The sequence below is a fragment of the Macaca mulatta genome, chromosome 9, assembly GCF_049350105.2.
Source record: "Macaca mulatta isolate MMU2019108-1 chromosome 9, T2T-MMU8v2.0, whole genome shotgun sequence".
NCBI classification, from domain to species: domain Eukaryota; kingdom Metazoa; phylum Chordata; class Mammalia; order Primates; family Cercopithecidae; genus Macaca; species Macaca mulatta.
Window position 1 is genome coordinate 126,809,083 of NC_133414.1, and position 17,239 is coordinate 126,826,321.

The 17,239-nt window shown below is 41.9% G+C and overlaps 1 protein-coding gene across 29 annotated transcripts in view; it reads right to left on the reverse strand.

The window, feature by feature from the left end:
* ABLIM1 (actin binding LIM protein 1) overlaps positions 1–17,239 on the reverse strand; it is a 388,728-nt gene that overhangs the window by 244,383 nt on the left and 127,106 nt on the right. For 7 of the 29 annotated variants that reach the window (XM_015148237.3, XM_077947594.1, XM_077947573.1 and 4 more), the window contains exon 1: positions 4,771–5,154. The exons of 17 other annotated variants lie outside the window; for them this stretch is intronic. In XM_015148237.3, coding sequence (XP_015003723.3) covers positions 4,771–4,834 — 64 coding nt within the window. In that variant the 5' untranslated portion in view covers positions 4,835–5,154. Of the gene's footprint in view, positions 1–4,770; positions 5,155–17,239 lie in introns of those variants that run through there. 5 more of the 29 variants (XM_015148252.3, XM_015148248.3, XM_015148240.3 and 2 more) reach the window with 1 other exon arrangement.

The following is a 17,239-nucleotide window of genomic DNA, read 5'->3' on the forward strand; positions in this document are numbered from 1 at the left end:
GGAACAGAACACAGCCCTCAGAAATAATACCACACATCTCCAACCATCTGATCTTTGACAAACCTGACAAAAACAAGAAATGGGGAAAGGATTCCCTATTTAATAAATGGTGCTGGGAAAACTGGCTAACCATACGTAGAAAGCTGAAACTGGATCCCTTCCTTACAGCTTATACAAAAATTAATTCAAGATGGATTAAAGATTTAAATGTTAGACCTAAAACCAGAAAAATCCTAAAAGAAAACCTAGGCAATATCATTCAGGACATAGGCATGGGCAAGGACTTCACGTCTAAAACACCAAAGCAATGGCAACAAAAGCCAAAATTGACAAATGGGATCTAATTAAACTAAAAAGTTTCTGTACAGCAAAAGAAACTACTATCAGAGTGAACAGGCAACCTACAGAATGGGAGAAAATTTTTGCAATCTACTCATCTGACAAAGGGCTAATATCCAGAATCTACAAAGAACTTAAACAAATTTACAAGAAAAAATCAAACAATCCCATCAAAAAGTGGGCAAAGGATATGAACAGACACTTCTCAAAAGAAGACATTTATGCAGCCAACAGACACATGAAAAAATGCTCATCATCACTGGCCATCAGAGAAATGCAAATCAAAACCACAATGAGATACCATCTCACACCAGTTAGAATGGCGATCATTAAAAAGTCAGGAAGTGACTGGAGTGCTGGAGAGGATGTGGAGAAATAGGAACACTTTTACATTGTTGGTGGGACTGTAAACTAGCTCAACCATTGTGGAAGACAGTGTGGCGATTCCTCAAGGATCTAGAACTAGAAATACCATTTGACCCAGCCATCCCATTACTGGGTATATACCCAAAGGATTATAAATCATGCTGCTATAAAGACATATGCACACGTATGTTTATTGTGGCTATTCACAATAGCAAAGACTTGGAACCAACCCAAATGCCTATCAATGATAGACTGGATTAAGAAAATTGGCACATATACACCATGGAATACTATGCAGCCATAAAAAAGGATGCGTTCATGTCCTCTGTAGGGACATGGATGAAGCTGGAAACCATCATTCTCAGCAAATTATCTCAAGGACAGAAAACCAAGCACTGCATGTTCTCACTCATAGATGAGAATTGAACAACGAGAACACTTGGACACAGGAAGGGGAACATCACACACCGGCGCCTGTTGTGGGGAGGGGGGAGTGGGGAGGGATAGCATTAGGAGACATACCAGATGTAAATAACGAGTTAATGGGTGCAGCACACCATCATGGCACCTGCATACATATGTAACAAACCTGCACGTTGTGCACATGTACCCTAGAACTTAAAGTATAATAATAAAAATTTTAAAAAAAATTTAAAAAGAAAAGTGCTTGTAAATTAATTACAGCAGAATGTTAATTAACAGCTCTAATGCCAAGTACAGGGGTGGCTCCATGACTCATCAGCAGACCCTCCCTGACGAAGCTACCAACTAGAGACAGACTATTACAGTGAGAGTCACTCTAAATGTAAAAAAATAAAGATGTGGGTGGGGCCAAGAGCCATAATCAGTGAAGTAGCTGATTAATCCATGAATCTGCAGGTATATTTAGCTATTCATACAACCAGCATTACCTTATATATGGAAAATGGGGCTATCGAACCATTTAAACCATTTAATATATTTTTTAATTTTAATTTTTATCTTGACAGAGAGAGTTTTGCTCTTGTTGCCCGCAGGCTGGAGTACAGTGGCACGATCTTGGCTCACTGCAACCTCCGCCTCCAGAGTTCAAGTGATTTTCCTGCCTCGGTCTCCCGAGTAGCTGGGATTACAGGCGTGTGCCACCATGCCTGGCTAATTTTGTATTTTTAGTAGAGATGAGGTTTCACCACGTTGGCGAGGCTGGTCTCGAACTCCTGACCTCAACCGATGTGCCTGCCTCAGGCTCCCGAAATTCTGGGATTATAGGTGTGAGCCATCGTGCCTGGCCTAAATCATTTAAAAATAGTCACCAGGGATATGCTTCCCACAAAATAATACCACCCCATTAACATGCTGGCATTTTCCCAAGAGCACTGTGTAAATATACTACATCCCCTTCTAACTCTCTACACCACTTCAATTCACATGTCAGCAGGACATATGTTTCCCAGGTGAAATATTATAAAGAAAAGTAATACTAGGCTTGGGGAATTTCTGTTTCAGGAAGATCTTCAAGGTACCCTGGTGTGGTCACAAGCCTAGGAAGCCTATGACGCAGACAGAAGTTCTCAAGACTCATTCTATTGCTGACAGTTTCATGGAAATCCAGGGCCCAATTCTCCCAGCATGCTGCCTGTTCCCACTCCTTGGGCACGTTCCTGGCCATGTCATGCTCTGACTGACCCACTGGTCAGCAACTGTGGCAGGGCTCATTTGCAGTGGCAGCTGTGACTGCCTTTGGAAGCAGGAAAACCTGTCTGGCATTTCCATTCTCTCATATGAAACCTCAAAGCAATGCTAATCAGCACGATGCATTTTCCCTCTTTTTGGAAATGAATAGTGGTAAGTCTTGTAAAATCCCAATACTCTGAATTGCTATCCTGGCTACCACCCCAACATTTAAAGTATGTTAACGATGGAGACATACATGTCAGCAGTCAGATTTTAACATAAAATTAACAGCTGGATATCTCAAAGGCCTAAATTACTATTAATTGTATGCAAACACTAGCTCTAAGGATATCCTTTACAGCAGGAGGTTGTAAGTCACTGTATCAAAGTCTTAAATCAACAGCCATCTAGCTAGCTAATGCTTTCAAGGTGTGCCAGGAGAGAAAGGACAGGATGATCTTCTCTTACTAAAGAGAGATGGATGAACAGCTGCAAGCTTTGCTGTTGTTTTAAAGCATCAGGGAACCAACTACCGAGAATAAGAAATAAAATGTAAGCAGGGTCAGACTTGTTTATTACATATCCTTTTAAAATATCCTTTTGTTTTAAAAAAAAAAAAAAGTTAATTAAAAGTATTGCCCGTGTTCCCTACAGAGAGTACATTTAAAACAATGCAGAGTAGCAAAACCCCTTATGTTCCAAACATAAGGTGTGCCTGTTTTTAAGTCTCAGAATAATTTGTGAACTTCCAATTTAATTATGACTGAACTTCAAGTCAACTGTTGAGTGTTCTAGAGATACGGTTTCTGTAGATTCCAGCTGGTAGCAAGTGGAAAGACTCCAAATACCTTAAAAATATGCCACGGAGTAGAAGGGAGGAGAGTAGTTAAAAAACAAGGAAGAGAAAGAAAGTTGTTCTTTCTGGTTTGACCACTAAAAATATAATTAGATGTATCACTTACTCTGTTTACTTACAGTCTCTCTGCATGTAAGATTTCTTCCAAAACCTGCCCTATCTTTCTGGAAATCCAAACTAAAATCCACTCTTTGTACAGTACAAGAAAAACAGAGGACTTTAAATTCATTTAAATAAAAGACATCTAGACATCTTGAGATATTCTAATTTTATCACTAGGACCCCATTCAGTTGGAAAAGACATAGCATCATAGTTTTCCTCTCTAAATATATCAGGAATACATGAATGCATTTTAATTAATATGCATAGTATCCTTATTAAAATTCAGATGCTATATTTGAGGAAAGTCCAGAGTGTCAAAGAATCTTGTGTAAACCTGAGGTGACGTTATCCTTTAGAAAGAACAGGGGAGGGAAGCGTTGGAGCAGAGTTCTTGGCTGACCACCCACGTGGGGCCATTGTCAACTTCAAATTTTACTATTCTAATGTTTGTCAACTTTCGTCTTTCCCGTAAACATCTAAGGCAGGTCAGTGAGGAATAGGAAACCACATTACTGGGCTTTTAAATCAGCAAGGTCTTTCAAAATCATGCTCATTTACAGGAGAAAACTGTGTGGCATAAAAAGCCACCATGAATTATTCATCAGTTACAGCATGTGCCAACCTCGGATTCCTTTGTACCTCTTAACAAGTGTGTACATGTGAAGTGTAGCAGACCCGGCTCCCCAGTCCTACCAGTCCTGGGTACAAAGGCAAACCTAAGCTCACCGGAGGTCCTGCGAAACAGAGAAGAGTGGCGAGATCGGAAGTGAAGGAGGGAGGCGGCCCAGCTGATCTGCCTTATCTGGAGTTACCCACGAGTCTACTCTCCAGGAACCAAAATAAGTTACACTCTCTTATCTTAAGGGGTCCAGTATCAAAGGAATCAGCAACCGATCGCCACAGTCCCTAGGTTTCAATGGAGCAGCCTGCGAGACTGTGTGGGGCCACCCTCTGCAGCTCTGTTGGACGTGTTGGCTGTCGGTCCCTGGGGATGCTGAGCAGGACCAGCCAGGGAACTCCTGAAGCCAGCCTTACCAAGGAACAAACTCTCCCATCAAACACAACTGTAGGGAAAGCATCCTAGAGATGGCATCCAAACTCAAACAAAATGCCCAGAAATAGGATCACAGGTGTTTGCTCACAGTCACTGAAGATGCCTTTTTATGTGCTCAAAGGACCAACCTACTGTTGGTTGAGTTGAGCTGGGCTCCTGCTACAAAACAGACAAGTCGATTTTAACATCCTATTCCATTAAGAATATCTGTAAATACATTGACAAATAAGATGTGCATTTTATACAGATATACACTATCACAGAAATAGATTGACATTTATGATAATAAGTGTAAAACAATTTTATCAAATGGAAAAGCCCTGCATCTTTTCTCATCTTTAAAGACACGGTCGACCCCAGACGGAATATATGCTGAGTTTACGAAACGGACGGTCTAACCTTTGTAGTCTCCGATGGTGTGATGAGGGTCCATGAGCTCAGTCATTTCCAAGGTCATTAACATGCACAAAGCTCCAAGGTTTCAGCTTTTCTTCACTAGGCATCTGGCACACAGAAAGGCTGCAACACTCCTCAAAGGAGAGGCTGGGGCCCTGGCTCTCCTCCCAGGAGTCTGTAGGCTGAACCGGACCCGAGGGAGGGGTGTGCCACCGGTGGGTGTGCCACAGCCAGCGCAGGAAGAATGGGGAGTTTCCTGAGTGAGTCTAGCTCCTTCCTCGTGTACAGAGTCTACATCCCCTTCTTCTCTCGACCCTGCCCCTACTACTTCTAAAGAGACCCCTTGCAAAAGCACATCAGCTCACTGACGCCACACCCGCTGAAAACACTCGTTTCTGGGAAGCCACTATTAGAACATGCCAAGAATGTTCCTAGGATTTTCCTGCACTCTGCACAATCCAGAATCCAGACTTTGGTCGCTATTATTTCACCATCATTGAAATGCATGAAACAAAGAAAGAAAAGGATCGATTTTTCCCAAGCCTTCTGCCTCCTCTTTTTCCTTAATGAATTACTATCTCAACCAGATGGGCTTTTAATTAGTTTCTTCAATACTAGAATTTTTAAAAAATACTATTACTTGGAGAGGCTTCTTTTACGAACAGCCTGATTATTCATTATGGTTTTGGAAACAGTTCCCTGACAAACTCCTGGTATGAGACGAGCCGTGGACTTTGAGCCTTTTTCTGTTAGGTATACACACTGTCTGAAAACAATGACCTCATCCGGAAAGACTCAGGAAAGAGGCATATTTTTCCTTTCGTCAGTAATGCCCTGATGTTGGGCTGGATTATCCACCACCCACAATCCAACTTTTCTCCCAGTTATTTGTGGAACACCAGGCATTTTGCATATCGGAAAAGTCACAAAGACAGTTTAAATGGAAAAAGACCCTTAGGACAAATATCCTTGGCATCAGATACACATATTGGCTAAGAAATAGGAGGAAACTGGCATAATTGCTTCCAGTGTGAGGGTAAAACATTTAATTCCTCCAATAAAGATATAACCAAGAGCACCCATTGTGAGATATTAATTTAATGTAAGGCCTATAATCAATCCACTGAAAAAGAAGACTATTTGAAACACACTGGCCAAATACAAAGTTTGATTAATTGAAGAGTCCCGGCTTACTGTCTTCCCCAGCTAAGTGGCTTTTTTGTTTTGTTTTGAAATGACTGGAGTAGACAGCCATCCTCATGTGTCACCCTATGTGCCCTTTCCCTGGTCCAGGCTACTGCCTGGAACTTGGTGCCTCTGATAACGTCCTCCTGACTTGGCTGTAGCACCAGGCGCCAGACAACGAATCACGACTGGATTGCTCGTTGATAAAATGCTTGCCATTTGCAGAACTGTCATGTGTCAGCTGCTGCCAAAGGCCAGTCGTATCAACTGAAATCTTCTGATTGTGCCTAATGCCTTGCATTCTCATGATAGTGATTCCATATTTTAGCCTAACATGTTTTTTGTTAGTGTCTTGGGATTTTTACCATAAGGATGGAAGTCTTTTATCCTTGCATTTTTTTTTATTCTTGTTAGCCTTCATTTAAAATGTAATGGAGGCTAGTTTTTCCTACTCCTTTAAATCTCGAAGTATTATTCCTACTTGATATTAAATGAGAGAAGAAACCAAGGGCAGAGCAACAGCTATTTTCAGGGGCTAAAATAGGGTTCTAGTTTAAAAATAACCTGCATTGCATTGGTTCCTTGCCTTTTACAAGGCAGGACAGGGGCAAAGTGGAGGAGTAGGCAATCCAATATTGAAACTTTGATTTTTTTGAACGTTAAGCAATAAAGTGATTCTTTCCTAATCATAGTCCTCCAAATTTGACTTGTGTTAGTTGAACCACAGATAATTTGGTTGATGATTTATTATAGTCAAGAAACTGGCCAGGTGTGGTGACTCATGCCTGTAATCCCAGCACTTTGGGAGGCCGAGATGGGAGGATAGCTTGAGCTCTGGAATTTCAGACCAGCCTGGGAAGTATTGCAGGACCTTGTCTTTACTAAAAATTTTTTAAAAATTAGGCAAGCATGGTGGCCTACACCTATAGTCCTATAGACTCCTATATACTCAGGAGGCTGAGGCAGGAGGATTGCTTGAGCCCAGAAGATTGGAGCTGCAGTGAGCCGTGACCACGCCACTGCACTTGATCCTGGATGATGGAGTGAGACCCTGTCTCAAAAAAAAAAACCAAAAACAAAAGAGGTAAAGCCAACTGCTTAGAAACTTGTTTAAAATGCACAATTTTCTTTATCTATTCCTTCCTCTTTTCCTTTCTTCCTTCCTTCTTCTCTCTTTCTTGCTTGCTTGCTTGCTTGCTTTCATAGGTTCTCACTCTGTCACCTAGGTTGGATTGCATTGGCACAATCACAGCTCACTGCAGCTTTGACCTCCTGGGTTCAACTGATTCTCCTGCTTCAGCCTCCCGAGTAGCTGGGACTACAGGCACGTGCCACCACGCCCGGCTAATTTTTTTTTTTTTTAATAGAGACAGGGTCTCCCTATATTGCCCAGGCTGGTTTCAAACTCCTGGACTCATATAATCCTCTCACCTCTGCCTCCCAAAGTGCTGCGATTTACAGGCATGAGCCACAGTGCCCGGCCTCACACAACCATTTTCTAATTAAATAGCAATGGAGCTTATACCATGTCATTTTGAAATCAGAGACATGGTTGTGTATTCCTTACCTTATCTGATTCAGTCATCTTAGAAACACAGAGCAGAAATCTTTCCCAACCACACTTCTAGAAGCCTTCACAGGAAAGTGACTGTCACTTAGCAAAACAAATACAAACGCTTAAAATTGTATCTTCACCTGTATTTGAGAAATGCTTAATTAAATATTGTTAAACAGTTTTCTTAACCATGGACTTACTAGGTATTAATATGCAGGTGTGCCTGTAACTAAGAGATAAATAAGATAAGAAGCATTTCCTGAATTTATTCAACCAGAGAACCCTCAACCCAGTACAACTCTGAACTTCCCATGAAACAGAGCTTGGAAAACATTTCTCTGAGGAAGGAGAGGGCTAGAAAGGGTTTTAGAGATAATTTCCACCACAGTTTCAAAGATAAGAAGTCTTAAAGCCAGAATAATTTAGGGACTTGCCCAAGGCCCAGCATAGGATGTATAAGGAGGACAATTCTCTTCTGTCTTGCGACATTTTGAATGGCTACAATAGGCCAGCATGCTTGGCTCTGTTTGCAATTAAGGTATGACTGATAGTGATGCTATCATACTCTGGTAACACAGATGCTGCTGTGTTCTTAGGCAAACAGCATACCTTACAACAGATTATGTTAAAAGACCTGGCCTAGGCCTGCTCTGCAATTACAGAATAGGAGACAAACCTTACCACAGTGTAATTTATGACAGGGCTGAGAGTGAAAAATAGCAGGTATCAGTAACAAAACATTCACAGGGCCTTGACCTCATCTTTTAAACTAAGCAGAAGAGACAGAAACTTGAAGCAAATTGAATTCCACATGAAAAATGATTCCACTGGGAAAGATAAAAACTAAATTTCTTAAAAGGTCAGATTCAATAAGGAAGAAGAAACTTCTAGACTTTATCTAGAAAGGCACAGGAAAAAAGTAATGATTTGGCATTTTCCCTGAGCTTGTCCTCCAATTACATTCAATTATAAGCCCAAATCATTGGTCCCAACCCCAGCTCAGCTATACGACTTTGTTGGAGATCAGTTTCCAGAACTATTAGGTTCTGCACACCTACTAAAAGGAGTGTGCAGTTCACCACACATTTAAACAGAAAGCTTAACCTAGAAATGGTCTTTATAGCACACAACTACGTCCTCCGTGCTACTATTCCAATTTCTGCTGGAAATTGGTGGATCCCGTGAAATTATTTTTGTGACTGGAAATGAAAATTCCTGAGCTTTTCTGTTATCAACCCCTATTACATATAGTGACTAAGTGCATTCCACTTCTCATTATTCTTTTTATATGAAAAAACTCATGTAATCAAGAAACTTCTAGACTTTATCTAGAAAGGCACAGGAAAAAAGTAATGATTTGTCATTTTCCCTGAACTTGTACTCCAATGATATTCAACTATAAGCCCAAATCATTGGTCCTATAAACTTCATAAACTGCAATGCTTCATAAACTGCAAAGAAACGGCCTCATTATTGTTCATAGCTCACATTGACTGAGGGCTCACTCTCCGCAGGCACTGAACAAAGATTCCCCTCATCGATTTCTTATAACCCTCTAGGGCAGGGACCATCATCACCTCCATTTTAAAGATGAAGCAGTTAAAGAAAAGGTGAGAAGTTAAAGAAATTGCCCTAAGTCACTCCGCTAACAAGGAGTATAGTTGGGGTTTGGACATAAGCAGCTAGAATCAGAGACCGTGCCCAGGATGTTAAAACTCTTTTCAAGAATACTAAAACAGCTCAGGATGAACCAGTAATCAGAGAAAATGCCAAAGCCATTTTCATGCCTGAAGTAATGGTAGGGTGATACAAAAGACAAGTTCAGCAATCCAAACATTTAGCGTATACTCAAAGGCTGTTTACGCCTTTTGCAAAACGTCTGAATACTCAAAGACTGTATGTGTGTAGGGAGGGGTGCTTGTTACTGACGTTAGACGAATCATTTTTCTGAGTCACATTCTACTTTCAAGAGATTTTCCTGAATTAATCTCTTTCACAAAGATGGCCGATGGGTAGTCCCTGTCTCTACAGAGGCTGCAGGGAGGGAGGCCATCGTAGCCGGCTGCTTCTCTTACCTCATGGCTACTGTACAGGGCAGTTCACCAAGTTCAGGCAGGAGCTGCCATCCAGCATGTACCAGACCAGGAAGAGGCAGAAGACCCAGCTTCTTGTCCTGGTCCTATCATCAGCTCACCAATGACCCTAGGCAACTCACCTGTCTTCCAAATCTGTAAAATGGGCCAATAATAGCCATCCTATCTACCTTAGAATAAATGAGTTTGACAGAGTTCACCCACAGTTTTTGTTTTTGTTTTTGACAGAATCTCACTCTGTTGCCCAGGCTGGAGTGCAGTGGCTCGATCTTGGCTCACTGCACCCTCTGCCTTGAGGGTTCAAGCAATTCTCATGCCTCAGCTTCCCGAGTAGCTGGGATTACAGGAGTGCACCACCACTCCCAGCTAATTTTTGTATTTTCAGTACAGACGGGGTTTCACCATGTTGGCCAGGCTGGCATTGAACTCCTGGTCTCAAGTGATCCACCCATCTTGGCCTCCCAAAGTGCTGGGATTATAAGTGTGAGCCACTGTGCCTGGCCGTACCTTTTCTGTTACCTCTTTTTCTTTTCCTTTCCTTGCCTCCTTCCTTCCAAATTCTTTTTCTTTTTGATTTTTTTTTCTCTTTATGATCAGTATCTTTCAAAAAAGATTTGAGATGAAATCTCTAGCACACAGAAAACTGAACTCTCTACATTCAATGATCAGCTGGACAGGGAAGAGTAGTGAGTACATGGGAATCCACTTCCTGACTTGATGCTTATCCCAGTCACTGCTTGATGCTGCCCCTTAGCATCTGCCACCAGAACCCCAAAATGGGGCTAATTTTTTATAGTTGTTATGTAGTTTTAATTTCATAATCATAAACTTAACTCAACTATTCAATCCAGCTAGGCATAGGGAACAAGGAAAACATGGAACCCAAAGGGAACTGCAGCAAGAGCACAAAGATTCTAGGACACTGCGAGCAAATGGGGTGGAGGGTGCTCTCCTGAGCTACAAAATGAATGGTCTGGTGGTTACGATAAAACACAAGTCAAACTATTCAAGTTATCCACAGTCAGCAATGGTGATGTTCTTGCTGGTCTTGCCATTTCTGGACCCAAAGCGCCCCGTGGCCTCCACAATATTCATGCCTTCTTTCATCTTGCCAAAGACCACATGCTTGCCATCCAACCACTCACTCTTGGCAGTGCAGATGAAAAACTGGGAACCGTTTGTGTTAGGTCCAGCATTTGCCATAGACAAGATGCCAGGACCCGTATGCTTTAGGATAAAGTTCTTATCATCAAATTTCTCCCCACAGATGGACTTGCCACCAGTGCCTTTATGGCATATGAAGTCACCACCCTGACACATAAACCCTGGAATAATTCTGTGAAAGCAGGAACCCTTACAACCAAATCCTTTCTCTCCAGTGCCCAGAGCATGAAAGTTTTCTGCTGTCTTTGGAAACTTGTCTGCAAACAGCTCAAAGGAGATGCAGCCCAAGGGCTCATCGAGGGCGATGTCGAAGAACACCGTGGGATTGACCATGGCTGATAGTACAGGGCCCCTGGTGGCGGCAGCATCTGCAAAAGCCTTTTTTTTTTTTTTTTTTAAGATGGAGTCTTGCTCTGTCGCCCAAGCTGGAGTGCAGTGGTGCAGTCTCAGCTCCCTGCAACCTCCGCCTCCCAGGTTCATGCGATTCTCCCACCTCGGCCTCCCAAGGAGCTGAGACTACAGGCATGCACCACCACACTCAGCCAATTTTTGTATTTTTAATAGAGACAGGGTTTCACCATGTTGGCCAGGCTGGTCTCGAACTCCTGACCTCAAGTGATCCTCCTGCCTTGGCCTCCCAAAGTGCTGCCATTACAGGTGCGAGCCACCTCGCCTGGCCCTGGCTAATATTTTTCAAATAGTTTTTCTGACTATAGTAAACATTTCTGACATGCATCTTTCAATTGTTCCTTCTAACAACCTTAGGAGATAAGGATAATTACGAATCCCTCTTTAAAAGGTGAGAAAACTAAGCCTAAAGACAGTAATTTTTTTCAGAGTCACATCTTGTATGCAGAAGAGCAGAGATTTGAACTCAGGTCTGTATGTCTTGATCTCTGTGCTATTACAAGACGTGATCAATGGCTCCACCTCAACATTCTCACAGCTTTTTCTTGTAGCTCTGCTGAAAGAATGCACGTGGATGCCAATTAATTAATATCAATGCTGTTATTTGCATGATTTTTTTCATATAAACGAATAATTAGAAGCGGAATGCACTCAGTGGTATCCATAAAACAGTTTCTACATTTGCACACACAGCTAAGAAGTTTTTGTGTTTTTTTTGTTTTTTTTTGTTTTTGAGACAGAGTCTCGCTCTGTCGCCCAGGCTGGAGTGCAGTGGCCGGATCTCAGCTCACTGCAAGCTCCGCCTCCTGGGTTCACGCCATTCTCCTGCCTCAGCCTCCCGAGTAGCTGGGACTACAGGCGCCCGCCACCTCGCCCGGCTAGTTTTTTGTATTTTTTTTAGTAGAGACAGGGTTTCACCGTGTTAGCCAGGATGGTCTTGATCTCCTGACCTCGTGATCCGCCCGTCTCGGCCTCCCAAAGTGCTGGGATTACAGGCTTGAGCCACCGCGCCCGGCCAGCTAAGAAGTTTACAGTGATGGATTTTCTATGTCTCTCTCTTCTCCTTTTTACCCATTTCATTCTGCCTCTCACTCCCTCCCAGTCTGCTACGTTACAGGGGATTAAAATGCATGCTGTATTCGCTGCAAAAACAACAGACATTTCTCTTTGGTGACTCATTTGATGCAAATAAGTTGTAGGAATCAGGGGATTCCACTCTTGGTGTCTTTGAAAAAGTTGTAATGATAAGGTCTAAAAGGAAACAAATAAAAATGAAGAGATTCTACCGTTCTTTCATTGTAAACAGATGAAGCATTAGGTTAAATCATAACGACTTACTATAGTGTGGATTTTTTATAACTTCCATATTCATTACCACTTTCATTTGGCACATGAGTGATATATGACCACAGCAATTGCAAAACACTCCACACATAGCTTCACCCCCAGAGAATGAAAGAGGATATTTATTGACTGTGCTATATACAGAAGGCTACATTTAATACAGATTTTTGTTGTTAGAGGGTAAGAAAACAAACACCTAGAAGACACATACCTGCCCAAGATACGTTACTACATCATTCTGTCTCTCCTGCACTGTTCATTCAGTGTGTGTTACTACTAAGCTGTTCCACCACCTTCTCCGTGGAAGCTTCATTCAAAGTCAGTGGGAAGAGAAAATATGCCATATTCTACTGAGAATAAGAATGCTACTCCAGATCACTGACTTCAATTCAGCTCTCCGGTTTAATTTGGGAGACTTCAAATTTATTTAACATTCTGTATTACTCCCTCTAGTTAACAATTCTGCTGACAGTAAAACATTCATACCTAGTCTCCAATGAAAGTAAGCATTTTATTGATGGTCTCAAGTGAACTAATTATTCCAAAGACTTTCAAAGATGTTTGAAGACTTTCAAAAAGACCTTCAAAGATTCCAAAGATTTCTGAAACTTTTCATATCTTGTCTCTTCTTTTGTCTCTTTCAACTTTTGTCTCTTCCAAGAAGATTATTGCTTCAGGAAAGGAAGATGGGCTAGTCTGCTCAATACTCATCACTATGTTATAGAGCTTGTCAAAAACGAACAGAACCTTTCTACTCTGTTCCTTGCAATGATCTTCCATATTTCCCCAAAACAAGAAACTTCCAGTCACAAAAGTCTAAATTCAAAAGGATAAAATATTTTTAATAATAGAGTAAAAAAACGGGTTGGGTGCAGTGGCTCACACCTGTAATCCCAGCACTTTGGAAGGCCAAGGCTGGCAGATCACAAGGTCAGGAGTTTGAGACCAGCCTGGCCAATATGGTGAAATCTTGTCTCTACTGAAAATACAAAAATTAGCCGGGCGTGGTGATGGGTGCCTGTAGTCCCAGCTACTTATTTATTTTGAAAGGTTTAAATGCATTTTTTTTTTTTGAGGTGGAGTCTCGCTCTGTTGCTCAGGCTGGAGTGCAGTGGCACCATCTCGGCTCACTGCAATCTCTGCCTGCCGGGTTCAAGCAATTCTCCTGCCTCAGCTTCCCTTTCAAAATAAATAAGTTAACACCAAGGACACCTTGCTGAATCATTTCAGGGTTTATAATAACCAGCCACTGGAGTTAAAAACAAAACTGCCTTTAGCAAATACTCCTCCCAAACAGTGGCCTTCTGAAACCCCATGTTTTATTCCTTTGAGCGCACAGGCACAGTGTGGAAGCTAAAGGGAGGCTTCCCATCATCTGAGCCAGCTGTTCTCTAGCTGACAGAAGGAGGAGGCTGTATTGGGATTGGTGAGGGATGCAGCGGGGGGAAGGCGGAGAGTTGGTTCTGGGTCCAACTTCCACCAAAGAAAATTCAGCTCTTACGTTCTATTTTCTGGGATTCCAGGTGAGCCCTCATCTAAATAAAGGATACCATAGCTAAAAATAAACACACACGTTGAAAAATCCCCATCCTACCCAATCCTTTCATTTTAGAAAGGAAGAAAATGAAGGCCTGTGAGTGTAAGTGACTAGAGCAAGTGAGAGAATGAGTAGCCAAGGCGGGGTGGACCAGCCACAGGCTCTGTGCAACGTGTACCCATGCATGCACTCTCCCCAGATCGCTAAGTACACAGTCCCTACAGGACGCGTCCCTGTCATCCATCACAGAGTTCAGGTCTATCCTCTGCAGCTCTTCCTCGCACAGCCCACAGCTATATAAGCTCAGGATTGCAGGTGGGGTGTTGCTGTTGCTGATATAATTTTAAGCATTTTTTCTTTCTTTCTTTTTATTTCTTTTCTTTTCTTTCTTTCTTTTTTTTTTCAGAGACAGGGTCTAGATCTGTCACTTGGGCTGGAGTACAGTGGCATGATCCTAGCTCACTGTAACCTGGAACTCCCAGCTCAAGTGATCCTCCCACCTCAGCCTCCCAAACAGCTAGGACACAGGCACATGCCACCATGCCTGGCTGATTTTTTTTTTTTTTTTTTTTTTTTGTAGAGATGGGGTTCTTGCTGTTGCTCAGGCTGGTCTCGAACTCCTGGCCTCAAGCCATCCTCCCGCCTCACCCTCCCAAAGTGCTGGGATTACAGGCATGAGCCACCATGCCCAGTCTATTTTAATCATTTTTAAAGTACTAGACACAGAGGCAATGGGCAGAATAGCAGCAAAAGCCCTGCTTATGTAAGATGACAAAAATATTCTGAAGTTTTCAGAAGTCAGTACTTCAGAAGTAAATCAATAGAAAATAATATTTGGTTGATAAAAATTGAATTTATACTCAAATTATGAAAGAAGCAGGTGAAAAGGATGTGAACACATCCTACAGGATCTGTCTGCTGGCTGTGACCTTCACTCTTACAGCCTTCACTCATAAGGTAGCAAACTACAGCTGAGCTGTGTGGGTTCTGGCCCTGGTGCCACTCTGAGAAAACATCCCGGACTTCCTAGACTCTGCAGTTGCCTGCGGTTGCATTCTGGATGAATGCCACAGTTGCCGGCTCCTGGAAGGGGGGCTCTACATTTTCTAAAATGTGACAAAAACCTAAAGGGGTGTAACAAAAACGGATAAAGGGGGTGCACTATGCCAGCTATCCCTGGGGATTCTCATTTACAAAAGGGCTCCTTTAAATAAACTCTTAAAATATTTCTGGTTTACCACTCACTAGTTGGGTGATTGGGCAAGTTATTTTATCTATATGTGCCTCAGTATTCTCACCTATAAGATGGGGATAATTATGATACCTACCTCATGGGATGATGTGAAAATTTAAGGAAACAGTTCCTGATTCCTGACAAATATTAGTCATTGTTGTTATTATTCTTTAAATAAGAAAAAAAAAAAAAAAAAAAAAAAAGGACAAGTACTAAATAGAGCGGCCAGGGGCAGGAAAGTAGCAAGAAGTGGGGAATTTGACATGAAAAGTCAAAATGAAATGTTTCTGAAGCTTAATGTAAGTTGATAGACAATAATAATTGGTTGACAAAAAGTGAAAGTTACAGATAGGGATCACAGCTAGCTCTACCATCCACTCTGCCACCTCACCGCTCAAAATCCGGAACTTGAGCTGCAGTAGCGCCCTCACCTGGGAACTTCTTAGAAATGCAGAATGTCAGCACGCAACCCAGACCCCCACATACTGAATCAGAGTCCGCATTTCAACAAGATTTCCGGGGAATTTATGTGCATGTTACAGTTAGAGGAAGCCTGTTTGATGGTATGTACTGAGAGTTTAGCATTTGTAGGTCAAAGGAACAAGACCTCATTCTCTAGTTACATCTCTGTACATTATCCTAAATCTTACACTCCTTTCCATTAGCCTTATGCTAAATGGTCAACTAACCTATCTGTTAAGCAGATGCCCCTTTAAGGGACAGCATAATACTTAAGTACCTAAAGCAACTAACTCACCTCTTGTTAGTAATTTCAATGATTTTAAAATATCATCATCATCAAGCGCTAACATTTATAGAGCCCTTAAAACATGCAGGAATCAATGTAAGGTGCTCTCCATACGTTCTCATTTAATACTCACACCCCCCATTGGAGTAATCATTACTATCACCATTTTATAGAGGAGAGAACTGAGGTTCAGAAAGGCTACATCATTTTCTCAAGACCAAATTAAATGGGCAAAGAAAGGCCTTTTTGAAATCCATTCTCTCTCTACAAATTCAAACCCCATTCCCACAACATCAAAATAATGATCTGTGTACTGAGGAGATGCAATAATCATCCCCCTTTTTAGAAAGGAAAACTGAGACACAGAGAGTCAATGAATTATACAAAGTCACTTAGGTTAGAACTGGGTCCATTACAATTCAACAACTTTCTCAAATTAAAGAATCCTGCTGCTAGAAATGGCAATGATAATGCAATGGCATTGGAGATAAATGCAATGACATTTTATTTCTGTTGGAAATAAGACACATCCAACAGAAAGAAGGATTTCCATTTATGAAGTTTTGTACAACCAAACCAAGGCACCTCAGATTTTGATCTCTGATCATAAGAGATTATTAGGATGTCAGTTTCTTTGGGAAACCAAAGTTTCCAGATTCTATTGCCATCACACCATCACTGTGGCAACTGATGCTTATCAACACATCTCAGCTAGCATCCTACATGACCTTACTCCTGCATGCCTGTGAAATTCTCCTAACTACAGCCTCCCTGATTTCTTACACTAGGTCTTCACCTAACTTTGATATCGAAATAGTTTGGAACTTGGCAAGATGAGTCAAAAATCTTTCCTTGATAGCCCCAGTATCTATGGAAAATCAGAGACACAGGTTTTAGGATTCAGTGATGAGAGCTCCTTGCCCAGGCTCCGCCCAGGGAATGTCTCCCTCCCCCATCCCTGGAGAGGGCAGCGGGGAACAAAGCAGGATTTGTTGGCTAAAAACGCTATACTAGTTGCTAAGATGACAACAACAAAATACCACAGGCTCTAGAAGTCCAAGACCAAAATGCTGGCCGGTTTTGTTCTTCTAAGCCCCCTCTTCTTGCTTGCAGATGATAGCTCTTTTGCTGTGTCCTCACATGGATGAGCTTCATTGCACAGATGTGTCTGGTCTCTCTGTCTCTGTGTCCAGATTTCCTCTTC